The sequence below is a fragment of the Babylonia areolata genome, chromosome 20 (genome assembly GCF_041734735.1).
Source record: "Babylonia areolata isolate BAREFJ2019XMU chromosome 20, ASM4173473v1, whole genome shotgun sequence".
NCBI lineage: Eukaryota > Metazoa > Mollusca > Gastropoda > Neogastropoda > Buccinidae > Babylonia > Babylonia areolata.
The window spans coordinates 27,138,214-27,160,231 of NC_134895.1; the positions used below are offsets into that span (position 1 = coordinate 27,138,214).

The 22,018-nt window shown below is 42.4% G+C and overlaps 1 protein-coding gene across 1 annotated transcript in view; it reads right to left on the reverse strand.

The window, feature by feature from the left end:
• The window catches only part of LOC143295358 (UV excision repair protein RAD23 homolog B-like), a 51,617-nt gene that overhangs the window by 19,513 nt on the left and 10,086 nt on the right, over nt 1–22,018 (reverse strand). The window contains exons 3-6 of the mRNA XM_076607014.1: nt 21,782–21,861; nt 20,512–20,708; nt 12,576–12,789; nt 6,794–6,941 (exon numbers count right to left, since the gene is read on the reverse strand). Coding sequence (XP_076463129.1) covers nt 6,794–6,941; nt 12,576–12,789; nt 20,512–20,708; nt 21,782–21,861 — 639 coding nt within the window. The remainder of the gene's footprint in view (nt 1–6,793; nt 6,942–12,575; nt 12,790–20,511; nt 20,709–21,781; nt 21,862–22,018) is intronic.

Here is a 22,018-nt window from a genome sequence, read left to right on the forward strand (position 1 = left end):
CGTCCATATTCTAAATATATTTCTGTTTAATAATTACGATGTAATAATTAATTGCAATGTTTTTAAAAGCGAATATGTGAAATGCTTTTATTTGAGAACATATGTTTATTACTCTTGTTTAATCAAGTTAACCGCGTGTGTGGGGTGGGTGGTGGGGGGTGTGTGTGGGGGGTGCGGTGCGGGTGTGTGCTGATTATCTGGTTGTGGTTTTCCGCAATTCATCTTTATTATCTTATCTGTCTATTATAATCAATGTCCAGTATAGTAGGCTATGTTTATAATTATATTCAAATAATGTTTCTTAATTCTTTCTGTTTTTACATTAAGAATACTAGTTATTACCTGCAGTGTGTGGATGTATGTATGAAACGATGTATGTGATTTCTTTTTTTTTTTTTTTTTTTTTTACATTTGTATCTTCGTAATATTTGTAGGGACTGTTGTTGGCTTTTACAGTTATGGTCCCCATGTTGTTTACTTGTCTATGTTGTGATAATGCACCTGACCAAATTTCTCCAGTTGGAGATAATAAAGTTATTCTTATCTTATCTTATCTTACGTTACACTGTGACTGTTTACTAAAAGCATGGTATCGTCAAGGTGTATCTTTTAGAATGACCAAATGCATGTCGCAAGCAAAGACACACATAATGACACGCAAAACATCTAGTCGGCGAAAATGTCTCTCCCCCTGTGTGCGTCTCTCACTCTCTCTCTCTCTCTCTCTGTGCGTCTCTCTCTCTCCCGCTCTCTGTGTGCCTCTCCCCTTTCTCTCTCTGTACACGTTCCTCTGTTTCTCAGTATGTCTGTCCCTGCATATCTGTCTGTCTGTCTGTCTCTCTTCCCGTGATGTTGAGAGAAGTGTGAAACTTAGGTGGCTGGCAGCAGTTCTCAGTGGAGCTGACCGTTAAATACTGACACGAATTCCGGGGCGGTCTGCCACCTCTAGATAACAGTATCGGCTATATTTTCCTTCCAGTTGTATTGTGGAGACATGCATGTATATCATGATATAAGTTTTATCTCAAACTTAAGTGATATACACACACAACACGGAGTTGAATTTGAACTACGTTTCGTGTGTGTTCCTCAGTTCAAATAGAATGTTCGTGTGCTCGCTAAGTTTTGTACCGCTTGTACACTGCCTGTAGGAAATTAAACCTACTCATGTTTGGTATCTTTAAAATTTGTCAGAGAATCACACATCCATTCACACCCATAGCGCCCTTCTTGTTGCATTCTGACATAGAGTATTATTTTTTAAAAGCACATAACCCTGTTTCTGACAGTTTATCAGCAGCAGCGAAGCTGTTCACAGCTGTACACACTGCCCGTGTAACATGCGCTCCGCTGAGAATAGTGCAAAGTTAGTGGTGCAGCAGAGCACTGCCCCATATACTGCCTGCCTGTCTGTCCAGGCTATCACCTTTCCAACGTTTCGCGCTCGCTCGCTGTTCATCCCTCTCCCCTCCACTTCGCACCAAAACTAAATGGGCTGCCTTGTGCCGCCGTGACTTGCAAGTATTCTTTTCTTACTTGTTTTGCCAGTAAACTTAAGTTGGGTTCTGAGGATGATACAGGATCCTCACTAAGTATGTGTTTTGGACCAAATTATTCAGCCAGTACAGTTGTGAGCATCTTCAACATATGAAAAGTCCAAACTCCACCAAGAAATAATCTACGGATCGAGTGAAAGAAGGCCAATAAATCAACAAAAATTTTATATGCCAACATTTATATTTTTATGTAAGGATTTACGTTCATTATTAAAGCCTACTTTGAAACTGGAAGAGAGATTGGAACATTTGTGATTGTGTCCAGTGAGCATCAGCACTGACATGATTCATCCCTGGAAAGAAAAGGGGGCAAGTGTTTATTTTTCTTTGAATTCAATAAGATAAGGAATGCCTTTGATTTGTTCTGTTGTTTATCCCTGGTATGGAGTGAAGTCAGACTGCAAATATTGTGTGCAAGTTTACCTGCCACATTAGCCTGAGTTGAGTGAATGCGGCAGTGTGACAGTAGAACTTTGAAGCTAAACCTGGTTAAAACTAATCTAACTGTAATGTTATGCATTTACAGCTAAGCTTATCTATAAATAGATGGAATTGGAAAGTGGGAACTCAAAAACTCACAAGTACAATTTTAATTAGAAATATCAAGGAACTTACATTGAGAGAATGCTTCTTGAGCTAACTCACATGAGTTGATAAACATTTTAATTTCAATTATTTTTTTGAAAATGGTTAAAAAAATTGATTAACTAAAATTGATCAACTGAAAGACACTGTCATAGATCATCTGAACAGCTAACAAATTTTGCTGTTAAACAAGAAGCAAACATATGTACATGTTATTTTCTCATGGGATTAACACACACAAAAAAAGGCATCGCACTACTACTGGCAGGTTGAAACACAAACACAAACAGAACATGATTTCAGGATGGATCTGCCAGAATATAATGAAAGGAAAAAAAATTGGTCTCTGATCCAGAAGATCTATATGCAGCAGCAATGACCTCCGTGCATGGTAAGACTAAACACTAAAAAACCCAAGGACTTGATTTTTTTTTTTTTCAAAGACAAACTCCTGTACTGTAAAATATGTTCATTTACGAAACTTACAAATATCAAATTAATTTCTGCCATCTTGCTTTTTACATATCTACACTTTCGTTTTCATTCTGATCACACAAATGCCCTATTTTCTATAGAAAAGGTTACCAAAACACTTAAGAGAGAGAGCAACAAAAAAAGAGAGAGAGAAAAAGATATAAATCTGAATACTTATTGCAACTGATACCGAGAATTTTGTCATGAAACCACTTCATGCCCATAAAATATGAGCACTTAAATGTTAATCAGGACTTCAAGTATCTTAGCAGCCGCATATCTGCTGACAGCAACATTGAAAAATTCTTCATTAGAATGAGTCTAGCAGCACATGCCTTCAACTGACTGCAGAAAATCTGAAACTGATCAGTCTTGCAGACCAACACCAAACTCTAAATCTACAAACCAAACATCTGCTCAGTCCTCCTATATCCAAAGTATATGCCTCGGAAACCAGGAAAATGAACAAGAAAATTGAAAGCCATCTCAGAGGCTTCAAAGAATGCTGTCTCTGTCAAATCCTCAGAACTGACTAGGAGCAGAATGTCACCAACATGAAGAAACGGATATTGGAAGTAAGTGGCTGGGGCACATCCTGAGGTGGAATAAAATCAGACATCCTTATGCTTTTCTCAGACAGGCACCATCAAGGAAAAGAAAAGGCAGACCACAAAGCACATGGAGAAGATCTGTGGAAGAGGAGATGAATACAGCAGGCATGACATGAAACAAAGTCAACAGGCTCAATTAAGACCAAAATTACTGGAGAGGATTTCTTGGTGCCTTATGCTCCAGCTGAAGCTAAGAGGATTAACTGAGTAAGTAAAAGTTAATCTATTTGTCTTACATCCCTTGCCCCAGTAAATCAGACCAGTACAGTTGTGTCAGAAACATTCCAATGAGCTAAGAACACACGAAGATCAAACAAGAGTTATCTTCCTTAACTGGAAGGTTTGGATCATGATGATAAGGGCTTTTATTTTCACAGCAATGAGTAAAACCAAATGTAGACTTCAAGTCACAAAGTCCTTTAGCTGCGGGCTATGGAAATGATGTCACAATACTCCCAGTTTGGTTAAATATACTTACCATGTCAAACTGATGCAAACAAGGCTTATAGGTTTGCTCTGTTTGGCCAAAACTGCAAACTCAGTAATAAGATGTGTCGCCATTAGTCTGCCATTTGCTAACCAATCAAACGCCATTTACGGCCAAGGCTAATTACTCATTCCTTTTCTTTCTCTTTCTTTCTTTTTTAATTATAGGAAATATGCTAAAATCAGAATTTGGCCTGATCCTCTTACAGCATTACAGGTTGATCCCACTTAAATGACAAAACAGTTCAAACATGCACTGGTGAGACTCTGAGAGAGTAAATATGATGAGAGGACAAGAAAACACTCCTTAACCTGTGCTTACCCATTCAACACTGGGGAGTTTACAGCCTTGGCTGGCTTCTATGCCACACTGATACAGAAAAAATGCAGAAAAGATACTGTCTTCCTTCCAAACTACATTTGGACAGATCCAGAAATACTGTATAAGTTAGTTCCCTTTTGCATACATGTAGGATTGTGAAAATGGCTTTAATGAGATGAATTTTGACACCAGAGTAATGCTCATGAGTAGGGTTCAATGAATTAACAGAGTTTCAGTTCGAATCTCTCAAGCATCCAATATCCCAGAAATTTAAGAGATACTAACCCCAAATACTCAATAAAATATGCTCAAAAACACCATGGTGACATTCTACTGTTCATGCTAATATGTGTGCACCTGTGTGTGAACATCTATGAAACAAATGTGTGCATATGCATATCTATGCTCATGTATCAGTGAGCATGCACATGAGTGTTCATATTTGTGAGAATTGCATTTTTGCATTCTCTTATAAATGTTGCAGAAAAATTCTTCTTATCAAATGCTGAAATGTTTTCCAATTTCACTGTTTTACTTGTGTCCACTTAGCCTTTTCTAATCTCACAGATTAGGAGCAACAAAGAATACTGAGTGTAAAACTGATTTCCTTGTTAATAAAAATCTTGCCAGAATGAAGAGTTCCACATTTGTAACAATGATCCAAATGAAATGCATGTAATATTCAGAACAATACAGAAATTATGCAAACATTGTTTCTTTTCATTCTTGTGAGATTCCAAACTTTATTCCCTTTTGCCAAATAATTTTTACAAGATTCACTTATCAGTGTAAAATACAAGGAAGCAACACAAACAATGCCCACTAACTGGATATTGACAAACATCAACCACGCTGGTTTCAGTTGAGACAATAGCGTGCTGAAATGACACACCCATTACTTTTTACTATGGATCCTTTTCCTAGGCAAATTTGGAATTGTTCATGAGAAACCATGCATGGAGACTTGTCACAACTGCCATTTTCTGAATTTGGAATTGTCCATGAGAAACCATGCATGGAGACTTGTCACACCTACCATTTTTGACTCACTTCTGTAAACAAAGTGAGTCTATGTTTTAACCCGGTGTTTGGTTGTCTGTGTGTGTGTGTGTGTGTGTGTGTGTGTGTGTTGTGTGTGTGTGTCCGTGGTAAACTTTAACACTGACGTTTTCTCTGCAAATACTTTGTCAGTTGACACCAAATTTGGCATAAAAATAGGAAAAATTCAGTTCTTTCCAGTCATCTTGTTCAATATTGCACCTCTGGGATGGGCACAAAAATTTTTTTTTTAAAAGAAGCCAAATTATATGCAAATTGAATTTACTGTCATATTTTTTTTATTCTGTAAACTTGGCACTTTGATCTGATATTCAGACACAACAGGAACTTCTTTTGCTAAGCATGGAAGTTATATTTATTTTGCATGTCTCTGGTGCAGATAGTAAAAAAGGGAAATTAATCTGTAATTAATGCTAAGGGGCTTAATTTGCTTTGAACTGATCTTTCTCATCTTATTTACATTTTGAAATTATACTTGATACAAAAAAAGTTTTTGTGTTTTACTCTCAGTGTACAGGGCTTTCACTACGTTCATTCGCCCAAGTGATCTTTTTCAGAAAATACTAAAATCAATACGACGAGTGGACTTTATAGATCTAGTGGCTGAGCCCTGAAGGTCATGGGCAAATATCAACTGCGTACACATATTTATACATATTCAAAGCGCGTGCTCATATTCTTCGTGAACGCAAACAACGCCATTTTGTTTCAAGTTGTTGACCTGCCCATTCAATCCTATATTCAATCGACAATACACGATAACATGTGATGGAAAGTTGGAGAAGGAGACTGTTAAATATTTATTCAGAGAAAGATATGTGAACGCCTCATCACTAACTGGATTATGCCCCAAACTGCCACAAAAATATCCACAGAATCAGTTAAAGATAATAAACCATGAGAGTTAATACCCTTGAATTCATGAAACATAAAAATTTCCAGTCTTGACTTTTCTCAAAATGAAGTCCTTTTCACTTCATATGACGTTTAGAAGTACTTGTACTTGGCTCTACATGTTATTAGTTTAACAAAATACTCAATTATCATATCAACTTTAAAACTATAAAACTAGAATGAACATAAAAGAGAAATTGAATCGACTGTGTCAACCGGGTGTAACTTAAACTTGTACATCTATCTAGATCCAGAGAAAACGGCTAAATGTTGCAGTGTGATTGCGGCGATAGCCACGTCTCCTTTACCGCGGACTCAAAAAAAAAATTTTAATTGCCCTTAAAGATTTTTTGAATGCCCAAGATACACTAGAATAATATGATTTAAACAGCGTTCTCACTGCGAATACCGCAATTGATTTATCGCCCTTTAAAAAAGCATGTTTAAATATTATATTTTTGAACGTCAGCTAAGAAGCCCCAATAGTGTAATGGGTAAGACAGTTTCTTCTCATCCGAACACGCTGGGTTCGAATCTGCCGTTAGGACTTTTTTTTTCTTTTTTTCTTTTTCTTTTAACCTGAAGCTTCATAATAACAAATGCAGAACACATTTTAACGATTACATTTTTTTTTTTTTTAAAGTGTATTACAAGTGAGTCTTGAAGGCCTTGCCTCTCTTGTCTAAATTTGGAATTGTCCATAAGAAACCATGCATGGAGATCTTTCTTCCTGGGTCTTTAGATGGGTTGATACTGAAATACACCAGGCACTAGTGAAAACCACCTCCTACAAAATGTCAACTTACGTGCAGGGCTTTGGGCGCTGGCCAGACCTTGTGGGATAGCCTGCGGGGGGACTCCAGTGGAGGCTGGGGTACCTGTGCCTGCAGCAGGGGGGTTTCCTGCTTCTGACACTGGGGCACTCTCTTCTTGCGCTGGCATGTCAGGGATACCCTGAAACAGGTTTCTAGAATATTTTTTTTCATTTCACTACACTGAAACCAATATTTTTTTCATATCAGTATTAGCATCTATAATCATGACAATATTTTGAATTTAACTGTCCTTATGTCAATGAAAGAAGAAAAAAGAAAGGAAGAAAGAAAGAGATGCAGGTGTCTTGAATGTTCTTATTGTTTATGAGAGCAAATATGACACTCACAAACTACCTTCACCAATGGTGACATTATTTCAAAAAAGATACACATGTACGAGGTAGGTCTGGCCACTATGTAATGATTTGTAACTATAGCTGATGGATCATATTTTTATCACTTTTCACTTTGCCCTGGCAAGCGCAATACTACATACATCAAGCTGAAAAATATATCAGAAAATAAAACCACTAAAACCACTTTTGTTCTTTCCTCTGACTGTTTCTTTTTTTCGTGTGTAAGACAGTGTGAGTGAAACTTATCGCTTGAAGTGGAGTAACCTTTGCTCTTCAAAATGCAGTGCGGTAAAAAAAGTTTGCCGATGTCTGCTTCTGGTCTTAGAGGTTTGGTGTCAAGAATAGGTTGTGGACATTGCTCCTTACAACCAATCGACTATCAAATGGACGAGCCACCAAAAACTTCAACCAAGCCATCCTGAAAGCAGCCTCGAAGGCAATTCCACATGGCGCTCGCAAGAACTACAGGCCATATTGGACAGATGAGCTGCAGGAGCTTGAAGATGAAGTGACAAGGACTAGAGAGGAGGCAGAAAACCACATTACTCTCAAAACCTGCACTGCAAAATACAGAAAGGCCTACATCCAAGCTGCAAGAACAAGCTGGATGGAGACAACAGAAAAGCTGAACCTTGACAGAGATGGCAACAAACTCTGGAAACTCACCAAAGCCATGAACAACGAAGAGACAAGGTCAGCACCTGTCACACTTCAAAAAGAGACAGAGCCAGGGCTGACAGTTATCACCCCATCAGCCTCACCAGCTACGTGGGCAAGCTCCTAGAGTGTATGATCAACTCGCGCCTAGTTTGGCACCTGGAGAAGAACATCATCATCACTCCAGAGCAGGCAGGCTTCCGCCAACATCATTCCACTGAGGACCAAGTGACCTACATAGCCCAGATCGAGGATGGTTTCCAGGACAAACAGCATACACTGACGGTGTGGATAGACATGGAAAAGGCATATGACAAAGTCTGGAAGGATGGCCTCTGGAGGAAGCTCAAGAAGAGTGGTGTGACTGGCTGTATGTACCAGTGGATCTCGCAGTACCTGAACAATAGGAAGGCCCGAGTCCATGTCGGAAGAAGACACAGAGAGAAGGTGTTCCTCAAGGAGGTGTCCTCAGCCCTACACTATTCCTCGTCTTTATCAACGACACCATCAAAGATGTGCCACGCAAAGTCCAGGGAGCCATCTATGCAGACGATCTTGTCCTATGGTGCTCAGAAGAACACCTCACAACTGCCAACCACAGACTACAGCAGGCGCTGAATGTTCTCAAAAGCTTGACAAAACATTGGCTGGTGACAATTAATGCCAAAAAGACCACTTACCGGTACACTGTTTTCAGCCTCTCACCCAAAGAACAGAAGGCCAACCTATGCATCAATGGACAAACTCTGCTTGCTGAGAACAACCCCACGTACCTTGGAGTCACTTTTGACAAATGCCTGACGTGGAAGAAGCAGCAGAGAAAGCAGAATCAAGGGCAAAAGTACAACTTGCCCTCATGAAGACACTGGCAGGAACAACATGGGGCACAGACAACACAACCCTCTGGAGGCTGTACACTGTTAGAGTCAGGCCAGTGCTGGAGTGTGGCATGACTGGATGGGGCACTACAGCCAAGTCCAACTTTGAACGGATCAGCAAGGTTCAGAATCAAGCTACCCATATCATCACAGCGGCCATGAGGTCTATGCCAATTCAGGAGCTTGAAACCATCACAGAGCTCCAGCCCCTTGAGGACCACAGAGATGCCAAACTCCTGACCCAGGCTGCCAAGTTTAAGAGGTTGCAGGCCACCCCATGAAGGACAGACTGTCCCAGCCAACAAAAGGACAGCTGAAGAGAGGGAGCTTCGTACACCAGAGCAGGATCCTAGAACAGCAACATCAAGATATCCTTGACCATGCTCCCAAAGTGATACCCCGGTGTCTTGCCGTCCCTGCCTGGAGCAAAGGAACCCCTCTCCTCATCCAGTGCAGCATCCCTGGTGTTGGCCCCAAAGATTCCCAAAGCGGCCCTGAAAGAAAGTCCCTCACCTGTGAACACCTCCACACCCAGTTCCTCAAAGAGTTCTGGACTCATGTCTACACCGATGGCTCTGCGGCAGATGCCATTCGGAACAGAGGGGCAGTAGTCTATGTTCAGTATCCAGGAGGCAGAAAAGAAAAGATCTGCCTCGCTACCAGCCTGTACTCCACCAATTACAGAGCCGAAGCAGAAGCCTTGAAAACAGCAGCAGCCCACGTTGAGGTCAGCCCCTACGCCAGCTACAACACTGTCTTCCTGACCGACGCCCTGTCCATCTTGCAGGCCCTTTGGTCCAACAGAGATCCAGAACTCAACGATCTGTCCTCCTCTCTCGCTTCCCTCTGCACAAGTCACACAGTCACCCTGCAGTGGATTCCCTCCCACTGCAACGTGCTTGGCAACGAGACTGCTGACTCCCTGGCAAAGGGAGGCACTACGGAAGAGCAGACGGACAGGTCTACCAGCTACTCTGAATCCAGGACCAGAACAAGTGGAAGCAGCAGCATCCATGCCACAACAGAGCAGACCCATACTACCTGCTGACTCATCGAGAGCACGTAGCCATTTTCAGGCTCAGGACAGGCCACAACTGCCTGAAACACCACCTATACACGAAACTCTGTATCAGCGACACAGAGCAGTGCCCATGCAGAACAGGCAGCCAGACAACAGAACATCTGCTGCAGTCCTGCTCGCTCCACCAAGCGCTCCAAGAGAAAACCTGGCCCGACCCAATCCCTGCGGCCCCGAAACTCTACAGAGGACTAGAGGACCTGCGACGTACTGCCGCTTTTGTTGAGATGGGGGAATCCATCTGATAAATGACGAATGAGACAACAACTTAACTCACTCGGGACAAAAAGTTTTCTCCCTTGCTTTTCTCTGCAAACAGCCCATTTAATAGGCTTAGGAAAAAAATCACAAAAAATACAAAACATAGAGTAACTGAATGAAACTCACTGTACTTGACCCACTGACCCCTCTCCTCACATTGTGTTTAGCCCACCTCCCTCCCTCTTCACTGCCCTCCGAATCTTGAGTCACTGTCATTACCTTCTTGCTGGTAGCTTTTTTCACTTCAGATATTTCATTCAAAGTCTTCATCATCCTCGTCGATGAATTGGTTAAATCCGCTCACTGGGACCACTTCCTTTACAAGACAAAGTTTTCAATGCCTTTTTCTTGCATACGATGCAACACCCTTTCCACACGCATTCCATGTGGTCCATTTAGCATATCATTATTGAGTAGAAAGGGTCTTCTACCTAATGTATGTTCATTTAAACAGTATTTTCATAATTCAGACACATCAAACTAACCATTTAGAGTCTGTTTATGTGAAATGAACCAAACTCCAATGAAGGAAAAATCGGAACATATGCAGGACCTCAGTGGATGTCTTGTAGGCACTATGGCAACACTTTTTGTAAGTCAGCTGACATCTTGCAGACACCCAACTGGTTAAATAGGTGATAAAGTTATTATAATGCCACAGTACAACTGTTGTTGCTGTTTTAAATTTGAGTCAAAGAAAATTTCCATACAAATCAAGTGGTTAAAAATTCTCTGCATCATCATTAATTTCAGGATTTCCAGTCAAAATGGTTTTCGTTGGGTGCCTGCAGACCAGTATTACACCAGAAAAGATGAAAAAGAAACTGGGCCACCGACCTGTGTGTTGGCGCCCAGCAAACAGATACCTCTCTGCCCTCCCTCCACTTGCTGGTGGCGAGCTTGACTGACCACCCCCCTCCTCAACCCCCTTCCCTTTCAAGCTACACATGTGGATTGACAGAGCTTGCACTGGCAACTGGTTTACTCCTGGCATGCTGCAGGCCTTGACTGACCAGTCTCAGGTACATAACTTACATCACTGCTACTTTCACTCTATCTCAGTGGGTTGTGACTGTTGTAATCATACACTAAATCTGTACCTGAAAACCCACCCTCACCAATAAACTGTCCATATCTTTTGAGTATTTGCTGAGCCACTTTTTAAAGGTATACCTTCGAAAAATGAGCTCAGACTGATCTTTGCTAGACAACATCATTTTGAGTGACGCTGGAATTTCCCACTGCCTAAGAGTCATACAGTACAGACCAACAAGTACAAGGGATGTCAACACTCTAAAAAAAACATTCTGGAAAATGGAGAAACAAAGTAGGTTGTATCCCTTTAACTACAAACTTCAAACATTCTAAAAGACAGAGAAACAACAAAGTAGGTTGTTTCCCTTTCAATATCAACCATGAATTGCTCATGAAAATTATGTTCTACAGGGATACAACAGTGCAACAAAAGGGACCAAGTCATGTCCCAAGGCAGGAAACAGGATAATCCTTTTTACACTGGAGCGCCCGCAAACAGCCATTAAATATTCACTGTCAAATGCAGAAGTGGCCGGTACCACCTACTAAACACATGCTTACAATGGGTGCAGCCATTGTTATTTACATAAATGAGATTCTCGTGAGAGTCACTGCCTGTTTTTCACCCCTTCCTGTTGAACATTTTAAACTTTTCAGAGTCCGATTTGGTTTAGTTTCGCCGAAGTTATGAATTTTCAGTTTCAAGGTAAGTTTGATGACTGCTGAGAGCTTCTGAACGACAATTCTGAAGATGATTTTGAACCATTTTAATGATTTCTGCGTGAGATTCTTGTAAAAATCGATCATACTGAGTGACCTAGATATCGACTGACTGAGTTGTACCGATAATGAGAGTGAAGTCGGTACTTTAATGTGAATCAATTGCTGCACCTCCGAAATCATGAATTGAACGCTGGAACTGTCAGTGAGTCAGTCTTGATTTCACTGATATTTATTGGTGTTCTACATGATCTTCCTGATTGTGCTTGTTCAATGGATTATATTTCTGATTTGGTTAAGTTTTGACAAAGTTTTAAAGTTTCAAACTTGCAAGATAAGCAAGAACATAAAAATCAGCATGTTCCTTGTTGCAATTCAAGTTGAGGAACAAAAGGCAGAAGAAGAAGTGTTAGAAGACACTGCAAGACCACACAAACTTATTCTAAAAAAGAAATACTGATTTTTTTTTTTTTTTTTTTTTCAAAGTTGACCATCAAATTTGACACTTTTATTTTTTTGTGCAAGTACAAAGCAACATGAGCAGGAAAAATAAATATGTGCAACAAATGAAGTTAATTATATTTTCTATCAATTTTTATAATTACCTACAATCGAAAAGTTATACCCCTTGGCATGGGATTTCATGGGTGGTATGTGCTGGGCGAGGAGGGTTGGGGAACAACACAATAAAAAGAGTTGGACAACAGCAGGTCTTGATTATAACAACAGCCATGGGAGAATAAGTGCATTTCATGACAGGAAAGACAAGGATCATGCTGCACACTGACCCCTAAACAGTACTCCACAGCTCTGTCCGGGTTATTGAAGCTGGCTCTCAGGGCTCGCACCACCTGTTCTCGCTCAAACCCCATCATCATGATTTCTGTCACCATGCTTTCGTAGGCAGAGCCAGTCACCAGGGTGCTTTCAGCTGATTGGACAGCTGAACCAGTTGCACCACCCTCTGATAGCTGAACAGCTGGAGCAGCAGGTGTTGCAACACTGGGGGGAAAAAGGTGACTTGAAATGTGGTTAAATCAGTCTATTTTTTTGTTCCTGTCACAACAGTTTGTTTGTGGATTGTAAGGTGGATTATAAGGTGTGAGTATAACAATTTCAAGAATACTGATTCTGATTTCCTTACTTCCAGCTGACATATCTTGGCAATGTCCACCTATGTTCCAATGAATAATATACAGTCATAAAGTATATGGTCTGGCTAGAGTCACAGTACAAGAAACTGATAATCTCTTCAGTGCCCCTGAGATGCACATTTATGTCAGCAAAAATGCATCGCTATTTACCACATGATATACATATACATCCACATCATTTTAGGATTTTTCACAGTTCAATTTTAAAGTTGATGTGTCCCAATAGCCACCGGTCAGACAGTTTGATATGTCTACTTACATTATACACGAAGAGCAACACCCAGTCACACTCTGAATGGTAAATACAAGATATTATTTTCAGTACCCCTCTCAGAAAATTTCAAGATGACGGATGATGAAGCACAATCTGGCACTAATGGCTTGAAACAGCAGTGCTGCAAACACCCTTCGTGATTTTGTCACCCAATATACTGCAAAAGCTTTACAAGTCACTGAAGACGATGCATTCAGTGTTTGTGGTTGCAAACTCGTTTGCCAAGAATAGCTCAGTGTTTGACCCAGAGTTGACCACAAAGACAACCCTTCCCCTTATTCAGAGCAGGGAGTGAGGGAGGGACTGATGAAGGGGGTGGAACAATGTCGTGCAATGCATGAATAACTGGAGAGGCATGGCTTCTGAAAATCATGCTGGCACTGATCAAAGGGGACCAGCTATCACCTGCAGGCGAAATTCTGAAGAGTACTCACCCACCTCCCCTGCACTGCCAGCAGGATCACTGTTAATCTCTTTGATACTGTCTGAAAGTGAGCTCGAGGTGAGTGGGCATGGCACAGGCAGGTGTGTGTGCAAGTGAAAATGTGTGTGTGTGTGTATGTGTGAATGCGATTTCTATTTCTCTTGAAAAAAAAACTAAAAGAAACTTTGCTGCCTACCCTAATTTTTGGCTTACAAGACATTGCAGCACATAAGGCACCCCCCACACCCCTCCTCCCCCGAAAATTAAAGAAAAAAAAAAGGAACTTATATATGGCGCACACATCCGAAAAGCTGCATCTGCCGTAAAGCGAAAGTAATCCATTATGGCTCTGCTAACAGCGATGTTGCTGTCCAAGTAGTGATGTCATCTGATGAAAACTGGATCGGAATCCAACTTGTTTCCATCTGCCTGTTGACTAGGCTCGGTTACTCTGTCTGCTCTGTTATCTGCTGCTTTCTTTCTTTTTTTAAACACTTTTTTTTTCTTTTTTCTTTTTTTTTTTACAATTTAACATTCTTCAGTCTAATGTACACTGTTGTAAAGCCCCAGTTCATTAACATGTTCAATCAAAATTATTCTGCTAGCCCTTCTTTCAGTCTCGTTTGCCATTTTGCTTTGCATTCTGCTTTCGAAAAACGATCCGTTAACTTCCGATTTCTCTACTTTCACATCATAAATTTATCCGCAAGTCAGTCACTGCTTTTTTTTCATGGCCTATCGGCGAACTACAATCACATTCAGTTGAAATTTGGAGTGCGATGCAATCAGATTTCAATTTGATTTGATGCTGAACATAAACCATGTCAAATCGAACAGTGGTTACACTGAAGTGTTGCTGTTCAGCATGATTGTGAGCGTTTATTGTGATCATCAATGTTGTCATATGTTGAGTTTGTTGTGTCAGGTACAGCAAACAAGACGCAGGGGGCAGATTTGATTAAAAATGTAGTGACTTATTCAGTTACTGGCAGAAAATTACAGTACATTTCTACTGCAGTTGCCAAGAAGCTGTGAGTGAATGATGGGCTGAAAATGTGTCGATTTCCAGAACTTTGTATAATTCAAGACTCAACAGTCTCTGTGTACATAAGGTATGGCGACATATTTTGTTATAGTTTTATTTTCTAGGTTCATTTCAGCTGCTGTTACTAACAGTCTACAACAATATATACATTATGAAAGCATGACATTTGTTTTTCTCACATTTATGTTCACTCATTGCTAACCAGTGTGTTACGCTTCAAACTATTAGAAATTAATAGTGTTCATTTTCCTTTCAGAAAAAGTACGAGTTATGTATACTTTCTTGCAATAGTTTGCATGCTAGAATTTTTTGTTAATAGGAAATTTTCTTCCTAAAATTACATTTAAGTAACATACTTACCGTGACCCATTAGTGCAGACTCCGGCAGGGGTCTGATTTCTGTCCTGTGCAAACTACTACCCACCTATGAGGAGAAAAGGAAAGTAGCTATGGCCGTTAACCTCCCGAAGTAGGTTACCTCCCCTGTGTATCCCTGACTAGTGCCCTCTTTTTACGGCAATTCGCCGCAACCAGCGCAGCGTGCAGGGAGAACAGAAAGTGGGAGGAATGGGAGGGTCTTAAGTGTGGGTCACAGTAAACGTAATTTTAGGAAGAAAATTTCTTTTTAATTACACATACTTAACCGTGACCTACTTGTGCAGAATGATGACAAGGTGGAGGGCTCGTCTGTTCTACTGTCAGTGTGCTGTGATGGCCTGTTGTGTGACCACCGCAGAGGCAACGCCTCTTGAGCCATCATCCCTAAAGCGATAGACGTCCCTCAAGTAGAATTCAATGAAGGTAGCAGGATTTTTCCAGGAAGCAGCTTCCATGTCTTGTAGCCATGCTGAGTGGGCAAAGGCAAGAGAAGAGGACCATGCTCCGACTTCGTGAGCTCTGGCTGAGGGGGCAAGCGCTAAGGGGTCTGAGTTTGAGTGGGTGAGCTGGCGACACCACTCGCCAGGGGTGATGGGGCTCAGAGATAGGATGTACTGTGTCACCTAAGCATAGTGGAGCGGGCAAAGAAGACTGAGGCCTGCAGCTGTATTGTGGGAGAGGTCTGTGGACCACAGCTGTGCTGATAAATGTAGCGCAAAGAAAATCGGGTCAGTGTGTTGAATCCACACTTTATTGAGAGCCCTTCCCATCAAAGGAAGGGAAGGAAAACCGTCAATGCAAGGACGTGCACATGTAACTTGATCTGATGATTCCACATCGGTTGCGGGCCAATAGTGGAAGTGATATATGTGTTTGAAGGAAACTGTGGCATGAGACAGAGGTAGCCCACCATGTTGGGCTTGCCTTAGACGTGACAGCCAGATCTGCAGAGCTCCTCCGTGCGAGCTGACAGGCGATGGGCGCTCCCCCAGCCACTTTTTTGTCACTGCCAAAAAACAGCACTGGCATGTTGCCTATGCACAGAATGGTGGACATTTGGCAACAAGAGACCTGGGGTCCCTGGTATCTCTGGGACAAGGCTGTGTAATTGCCCAGGTAGGTACCATCACAAAGGGGCATACAGAAGGCTTGGTGGCTTATCTACCCGAGTGTGGCATGTTGGAGCAACCTGCAGAAAGTTGGCGGCAGTCAATGGCTGGGTTGGATCAGGCTGTGGGGGTGCACTTCATGTGCCTCCAGGTCACTGAGTCATTCCGTGGTGGAAATCCTAATGGAAGAGGATTTCCATGGGGAAAATTTTCGCTGAAGGTACTTTAGTGAGAAAGGGGGCCAGATCCATGACAGGCCTCTGGCTGTGTGTGGTGCGCACTAAGTCTGGGATGGAGCCGGGCAGGGGCAGGGATAAAAGTGGCTTTAGATGTGTTGTACTGGCCAGTCACATCAAATCAATGATCTCACATACATTTACAGTATGGCCAACAGCAAAGTGAGAACTGTATTATCAGTGGTTTCTTAATTGCAAAGGGAAATCATCTGCAGCTTAGTCATTCATGAAGGACTATGTCTCTCACATAGAAGTCAAATTACACTGGGACTTAGTGCTGTAGCCTTTGGGGCTAACTAGCCTTTGGGATCCGTCCTAATGGTGACAGTCCTAAGGCCCTCTTGATCGAGGGAGTGGGGATGCAACTTGGGCAAAACACTCTCTACTATAAATTGTATAATCGAATTCCAGCCCGGATAGTCGGGACAGCAGTTGCCTCCTCTATTGTTCTGATGGTCATTGTCATACACAACTGATTATCGTATACTGGTCCTAGGAGGGCACCAATCAGCATGGGTAAATCAGTAAACAGCTGAAATGTAAGGAAGCCGGAAGGATGTGACGGGGTCTTGTGGGGCAACCGTGTGTCTGAAAGACATGGTGCTTGTTTCCAAAGTGACAACAAAGTCATCTTCCTACAGGCCCTTGACTGAAGGCTGGGGCTCCATGATGGGATAGCCTGTCTAGGCTAGAAAACCCAGGAAGTGTCTCATTGGAAAGACAGTGCTTGAGAAGTAATGGCCATCTGTAACCACAGCAGTGGTTGTGTGGTGAGGCTGAAAGGATCAGGCAGGGAAGACCAAGTGCAGAAAGTGATTTCCAACGCCAATTGTTTGAGACGTCGATGCTGGATCTCTGTTCAAACAAGGTGATGGGGCAAACTAAAGGGTTTGAATGCAGCATCTGCCGTGCTGGTATGAGTGGGCAGAATGGTGCACCCCTGTGGCTAATGAACAGTTCGTTGTGCTTTGTGAGACACATCCGTCCTCATCAGTATGCCTCTCTCCCGAGTATAGAGGAAAACAATTATTACCCAGGCCTTCTGCTAATAGTGAAGAGTGGAAGAGATGGACTTACGGTGATTGTTTTTGGGCCTGCTAAAACTTGGAAGGCAAAGACATACACCCCTTCATGGGAGGGCTGGCCAGGATGTAGAGCCCATGTGGAGCTGTTGTCACAACCAGTGGTGCTAAAGGCAAGGGTGGGAAGAAGGGATGCCTTACAAACTTGGAAGGAATGAAGGGCATGTGTGTCCGGAGTGGCACCTCTAAGCTGGACTGCCTCATCCCTCCTTGTACCAAATTAGGGCATCTCTAGCCCTGTGGGTGAGGAGGGAGTGTGTGTAGGTCCCTTGGGGCCAGCTACAGCAGAGATGTGGATGTGGCCAGGAGGATATGTTAAAGTTTGCGTGAGACAGTTGTGTCTCCGTGTGTAGTAGTCCTCCAGAATTGAGTGAGGCAACTCTATACTAAGATGTGTACAAATATGTACATAGGATTACGTCAACTTCAGAAGATGTCAAGGAATGTGACCATGCCTTTAGATCAATGCGCAAAAAAGAATGCATGCACAAGCATATATGTAGCAAACATGGATATGCTCAAGTAAATGGGAATGTGAACTGAAAAAGTAATGCAAAATGTCAAACAGATATGCACCTACACATGTGAAGACTGTGCCTGTATGTAGATGTACAGTCCTGAGCCTCATGTGCAGAAGTGTGCAAAAAAATATGCGCATATATTGTTGAGATAGAAAATTTCAATGTATAGAGAAAGAAGTGTAATGGTACCTGTTGATATGGAGAATGTATGAACGCCAAAACGCACGCACATATGCATATATATACACCGAGATATGCGCGTGCATGGATTTGTGCATGTGCCCTTTTTTTTCTTCTTTTTTTTTAATTATTATTTATTCATATTTTGTATATATATATATCCATGGTACAGTATATGACACCAAATAATACGTTATTAACAATAACAAATGTATTATTGTTTGTTTTATTTCATTGTTATTGCCTTGGTCAAGAAATGAATGGCAAGTGGACTGGTTCCTTGCAGAGCAATACATGTGTATATGTCTGCAATTGCTAGGGGGGTGAAGAGCCCAAAAATTTGAGTGGCACATAGCCTGAGAAACAGAGGAAGGAAAATAGTCGTCAGTAGCTGATAGGAGCTGCTGCATAATGCCCTCAGGTGGGCAGCAATGCCCTATGAGAATGTAAAAGAACATCGCTAGTGGTCAGTAAAGGGGGCTGGAGTGCAAGTGAAGTAACTGCGTTGCCTACTGCCCAAGTTTCAAAAGCGGAGCTGCCTCCCTTGGCGCCGCAAAAATTGGTGAAGTGGAGGAAGCCTCTTTAGCACATATCCCCTTTATTATGCTTCTGCACTGTAGAGGGAGGAATGTAATGTCGCGTGTGGGAGTCCATGGCTCGATGCCCCCATAACCGACACGGGTGAAGTGGGCAGCAAGGGAGGTAATAATCACGTCCCTTGGTGCCATGGTCAATGCTGAGAGGAGGTGCAATTTTTGTGTTGCATGTCCCCTAGCAGACCACCTTCCTCCCAAAGCAGAGGGAGGGCTTCCCCGTCCGAATCAGTCGCCACTGGACGCAAGACCGTTGAGGGCATGCCACATGACGGAGCCGCAATCTGTGGCCGTGAACATCATGTAACGTAGTGTGAGATGCTGACTGTCAGTTGGGGCTTGTGCAAGGGAGGTAACCGCGACGCTCGCTGGTGGGGTGCCGAAGTGGCGGTTGCCTCCCTTGAATTTGAAAATCAGAGCGAGGGGGAGGGTGCATGTGTGTGCGTGTCCCCTGGTGGGTCACCTTCCTCCCTACCTGGAGGGAGGGCTTCCCAACCCGAAACGGTCCAAGCGTGGACTCTAGACGGTCGGGGCATGCCACGTGAGTGGCGCACGATCTGTGGCCATGGCCTTGCTCACAGACATATGGGATATATATAGAGCGGACTGAGTGTGCAAAGTGGAGGACGTTAAGTCCATGTTGGATTCCCTGAGAGGGAGCACACTCGTTCCTTGAAATTGTGGGCATGGGGAAAGAGACAGAGGGTGACTCGCACACTGCCGACTGGCAGGGCCAAGAAAACGCGGAGCACGTTGAGACCAATCGCGGATCGATTGAATGAGGAGAAACACCACCACTGACCTGAATATGATGACACAAACCCTGAGAAGCTGCCGGAGGAGGCGTAAGTGTTGGTGGAGGTCTGGAGTTGACCGGAGGGAGTGGAGGCAGTGGAGGAGGTGGAGCGTTAGCATTGTAGACGAAGCCCGAGGTTGAGGGCCCAGTGTCAGATCATATCATATTGATATGAAGGCCCTTAGGCCTGTAAGGCCTATTGCCCGCTGAAAATGGGGGGAAGTGAGAGTCCCCATAATTGTATTCTGAGATTTTTATAATCTAATAGTGCACAAGGCTTATTAATGACGCAAGGCTGAATTTTTGCCCCCAAATACTGTACCTGCACCTGTACCTACCCGAGGTAGAGGGCTCTTACGATTAAGATTGCGCCATAATTTTAGCTCGATTGGCCAAACAAGCTAAGTTTGTGGCCTGATAAAAGTCTTCGTCAGATACAAAACATGAGTGCCAAAGAATCGATAGACAGAAATACAAAAAAACTTAGCCGTATGAAGAGCACAGGATCAGGAGTCAAGATAGCTGCTGGAAAAGAGGGCGCTAATCAGGGATACACAAGGGAGGTAACCTACTTCAGGAGGTTATCGGCCGTCGCTACTTTTGTTTTCTTCGCATAGGCAGGTAGTAGTTTGCACAGGGCAGGAATCAGACCCCTGCCGGAGTCTGCACTAGTGGGTCATGGTTAAGTATGTGTAATCAAATATTACCTTTTACAACCAAAAATCACCTGGCAAATAGCAAGCACTAGCCAAAACCATGCCCGGCACTGGAGAGGTTAAATAACCAGTACAGTATTTCCTCTCTACCCATCAAGTAAAACTGCCCTGAAAAAGACAATTGTACATCTGCTCCTCAATTCACACACTTCAGTACTGCCCTGCTCTGCAATCCTTACCGGATGACTTGTCACACTTTAGTACTGACAGACTTACCCACTATCTGCAGGTGGTCGGCTGTCTCCAGTGCCTTCAGTCTGTGGCTGTGAGACAGGCGGTGATGTGGCAGAAGCAGTGGCCGGAGCGGAAGCTGGGGGAGCAGCCACCTGCATTGAAGGGGCTGGAGGAGAGGTGGCTGCAGCTGTTTCTGCTGGCTTGCTTGACTCTGGCGCTTTGGCTGGAGCTGCCTTAGGCTGGAGACCACATTGATGGAGGGCAAGTTTTGTATCAGCAGATACAGTCACAACAACTACTGTCATTGTATCAACTACAAATTACCTGACAAAGCTAAGCTCGGGTGGAAAAGGAAGTCTTATTCAAAAAGTATGTCAACAGCAACACAAAGCCTGGACAATAGCGTGTTACTACTTTAGTACATTAAACAATTATAGACAAAATCCAGAGACAATGAGATCAATCTTGGAAAACAATGTGAATTTAACTGAAAAAGAAATAATATTTTAATTTAATCTAAATTAACAGTGTAACAACCACTGACATGACCAAAAGAACCAAGCTCATAGCATTTGGAAAACTAAGTTTCATTGAGAAATGACATGGTCATTAAATGATTCAGAACAGTGCACTTCAGTTTCAAGATATTGAAAGCAATTACACAAGCACTTCCAGCTAAAAGTTGTAAATTATAAATTTAAAAAATGGCATAGGTTTCAATTTGACATAATGAAAATGTTTCTTCAAACAACAGTTTGATGCAGTAATAGTGTACTCACTGACTGCACAACAGATGCAGAGAACAGATTTTTTTAAAAGTGATTTGGATTTAACCCTTTGAGCCCTGAGTTCCTGAGCAATTTTAACCCTTCTGCCTGAGCTCCTGAGCCAAAATTTGCAAATAATTGGTATTTAATGTGTCACGGCAGATATAAAAAGAGTGCCCTGACCACCGTTTTACCGGTGGTAGAGAAAAATGACATAATGCCTAGCCACCGGTTGAGCGGTGCGTAAACACTTGTCGTGTTTTGCTATTGGTTGACTTACATTGAAATCGATCTTTTTTATCCAAAGCACATGCACAAAACACAGTGAAAAGGCGTGGCCATGTTGGTACTACGTTCGCTGACGTCAGAATATTATGGTTTTCCTGATTGGCTCTTCAATTTTAGTCAACCAATAGCAAAACACAAAAGTGTTTACGCACCGCTCAACCGGTGGCTAGGCATTATGTCATTTTTCTCTACCACCAGTAAAGCGGTGGTCAGGGCTCAAAGGGTTAAATATTTAACTATTTATCTTAATGTCTTACCTTTGTTACCATGACCACCACAAAATTCTTCTCTTCGATCTTGTACTCCTCCACTTTCTTTTCATCATCAAGAATTTTACCTGCAAAGAGGCACAACAACTGTGTTATTTATAATGGCAAGAAAAAAAATGTGCATGTTATCCTCATCAACAATTGCTGAAAATGAGTGATTTTTTTGATTTTTTTACTCTCTTGAGAAAACAAAAATCCAGTGTTTGGTTGTCTCTTTGTGTGTCT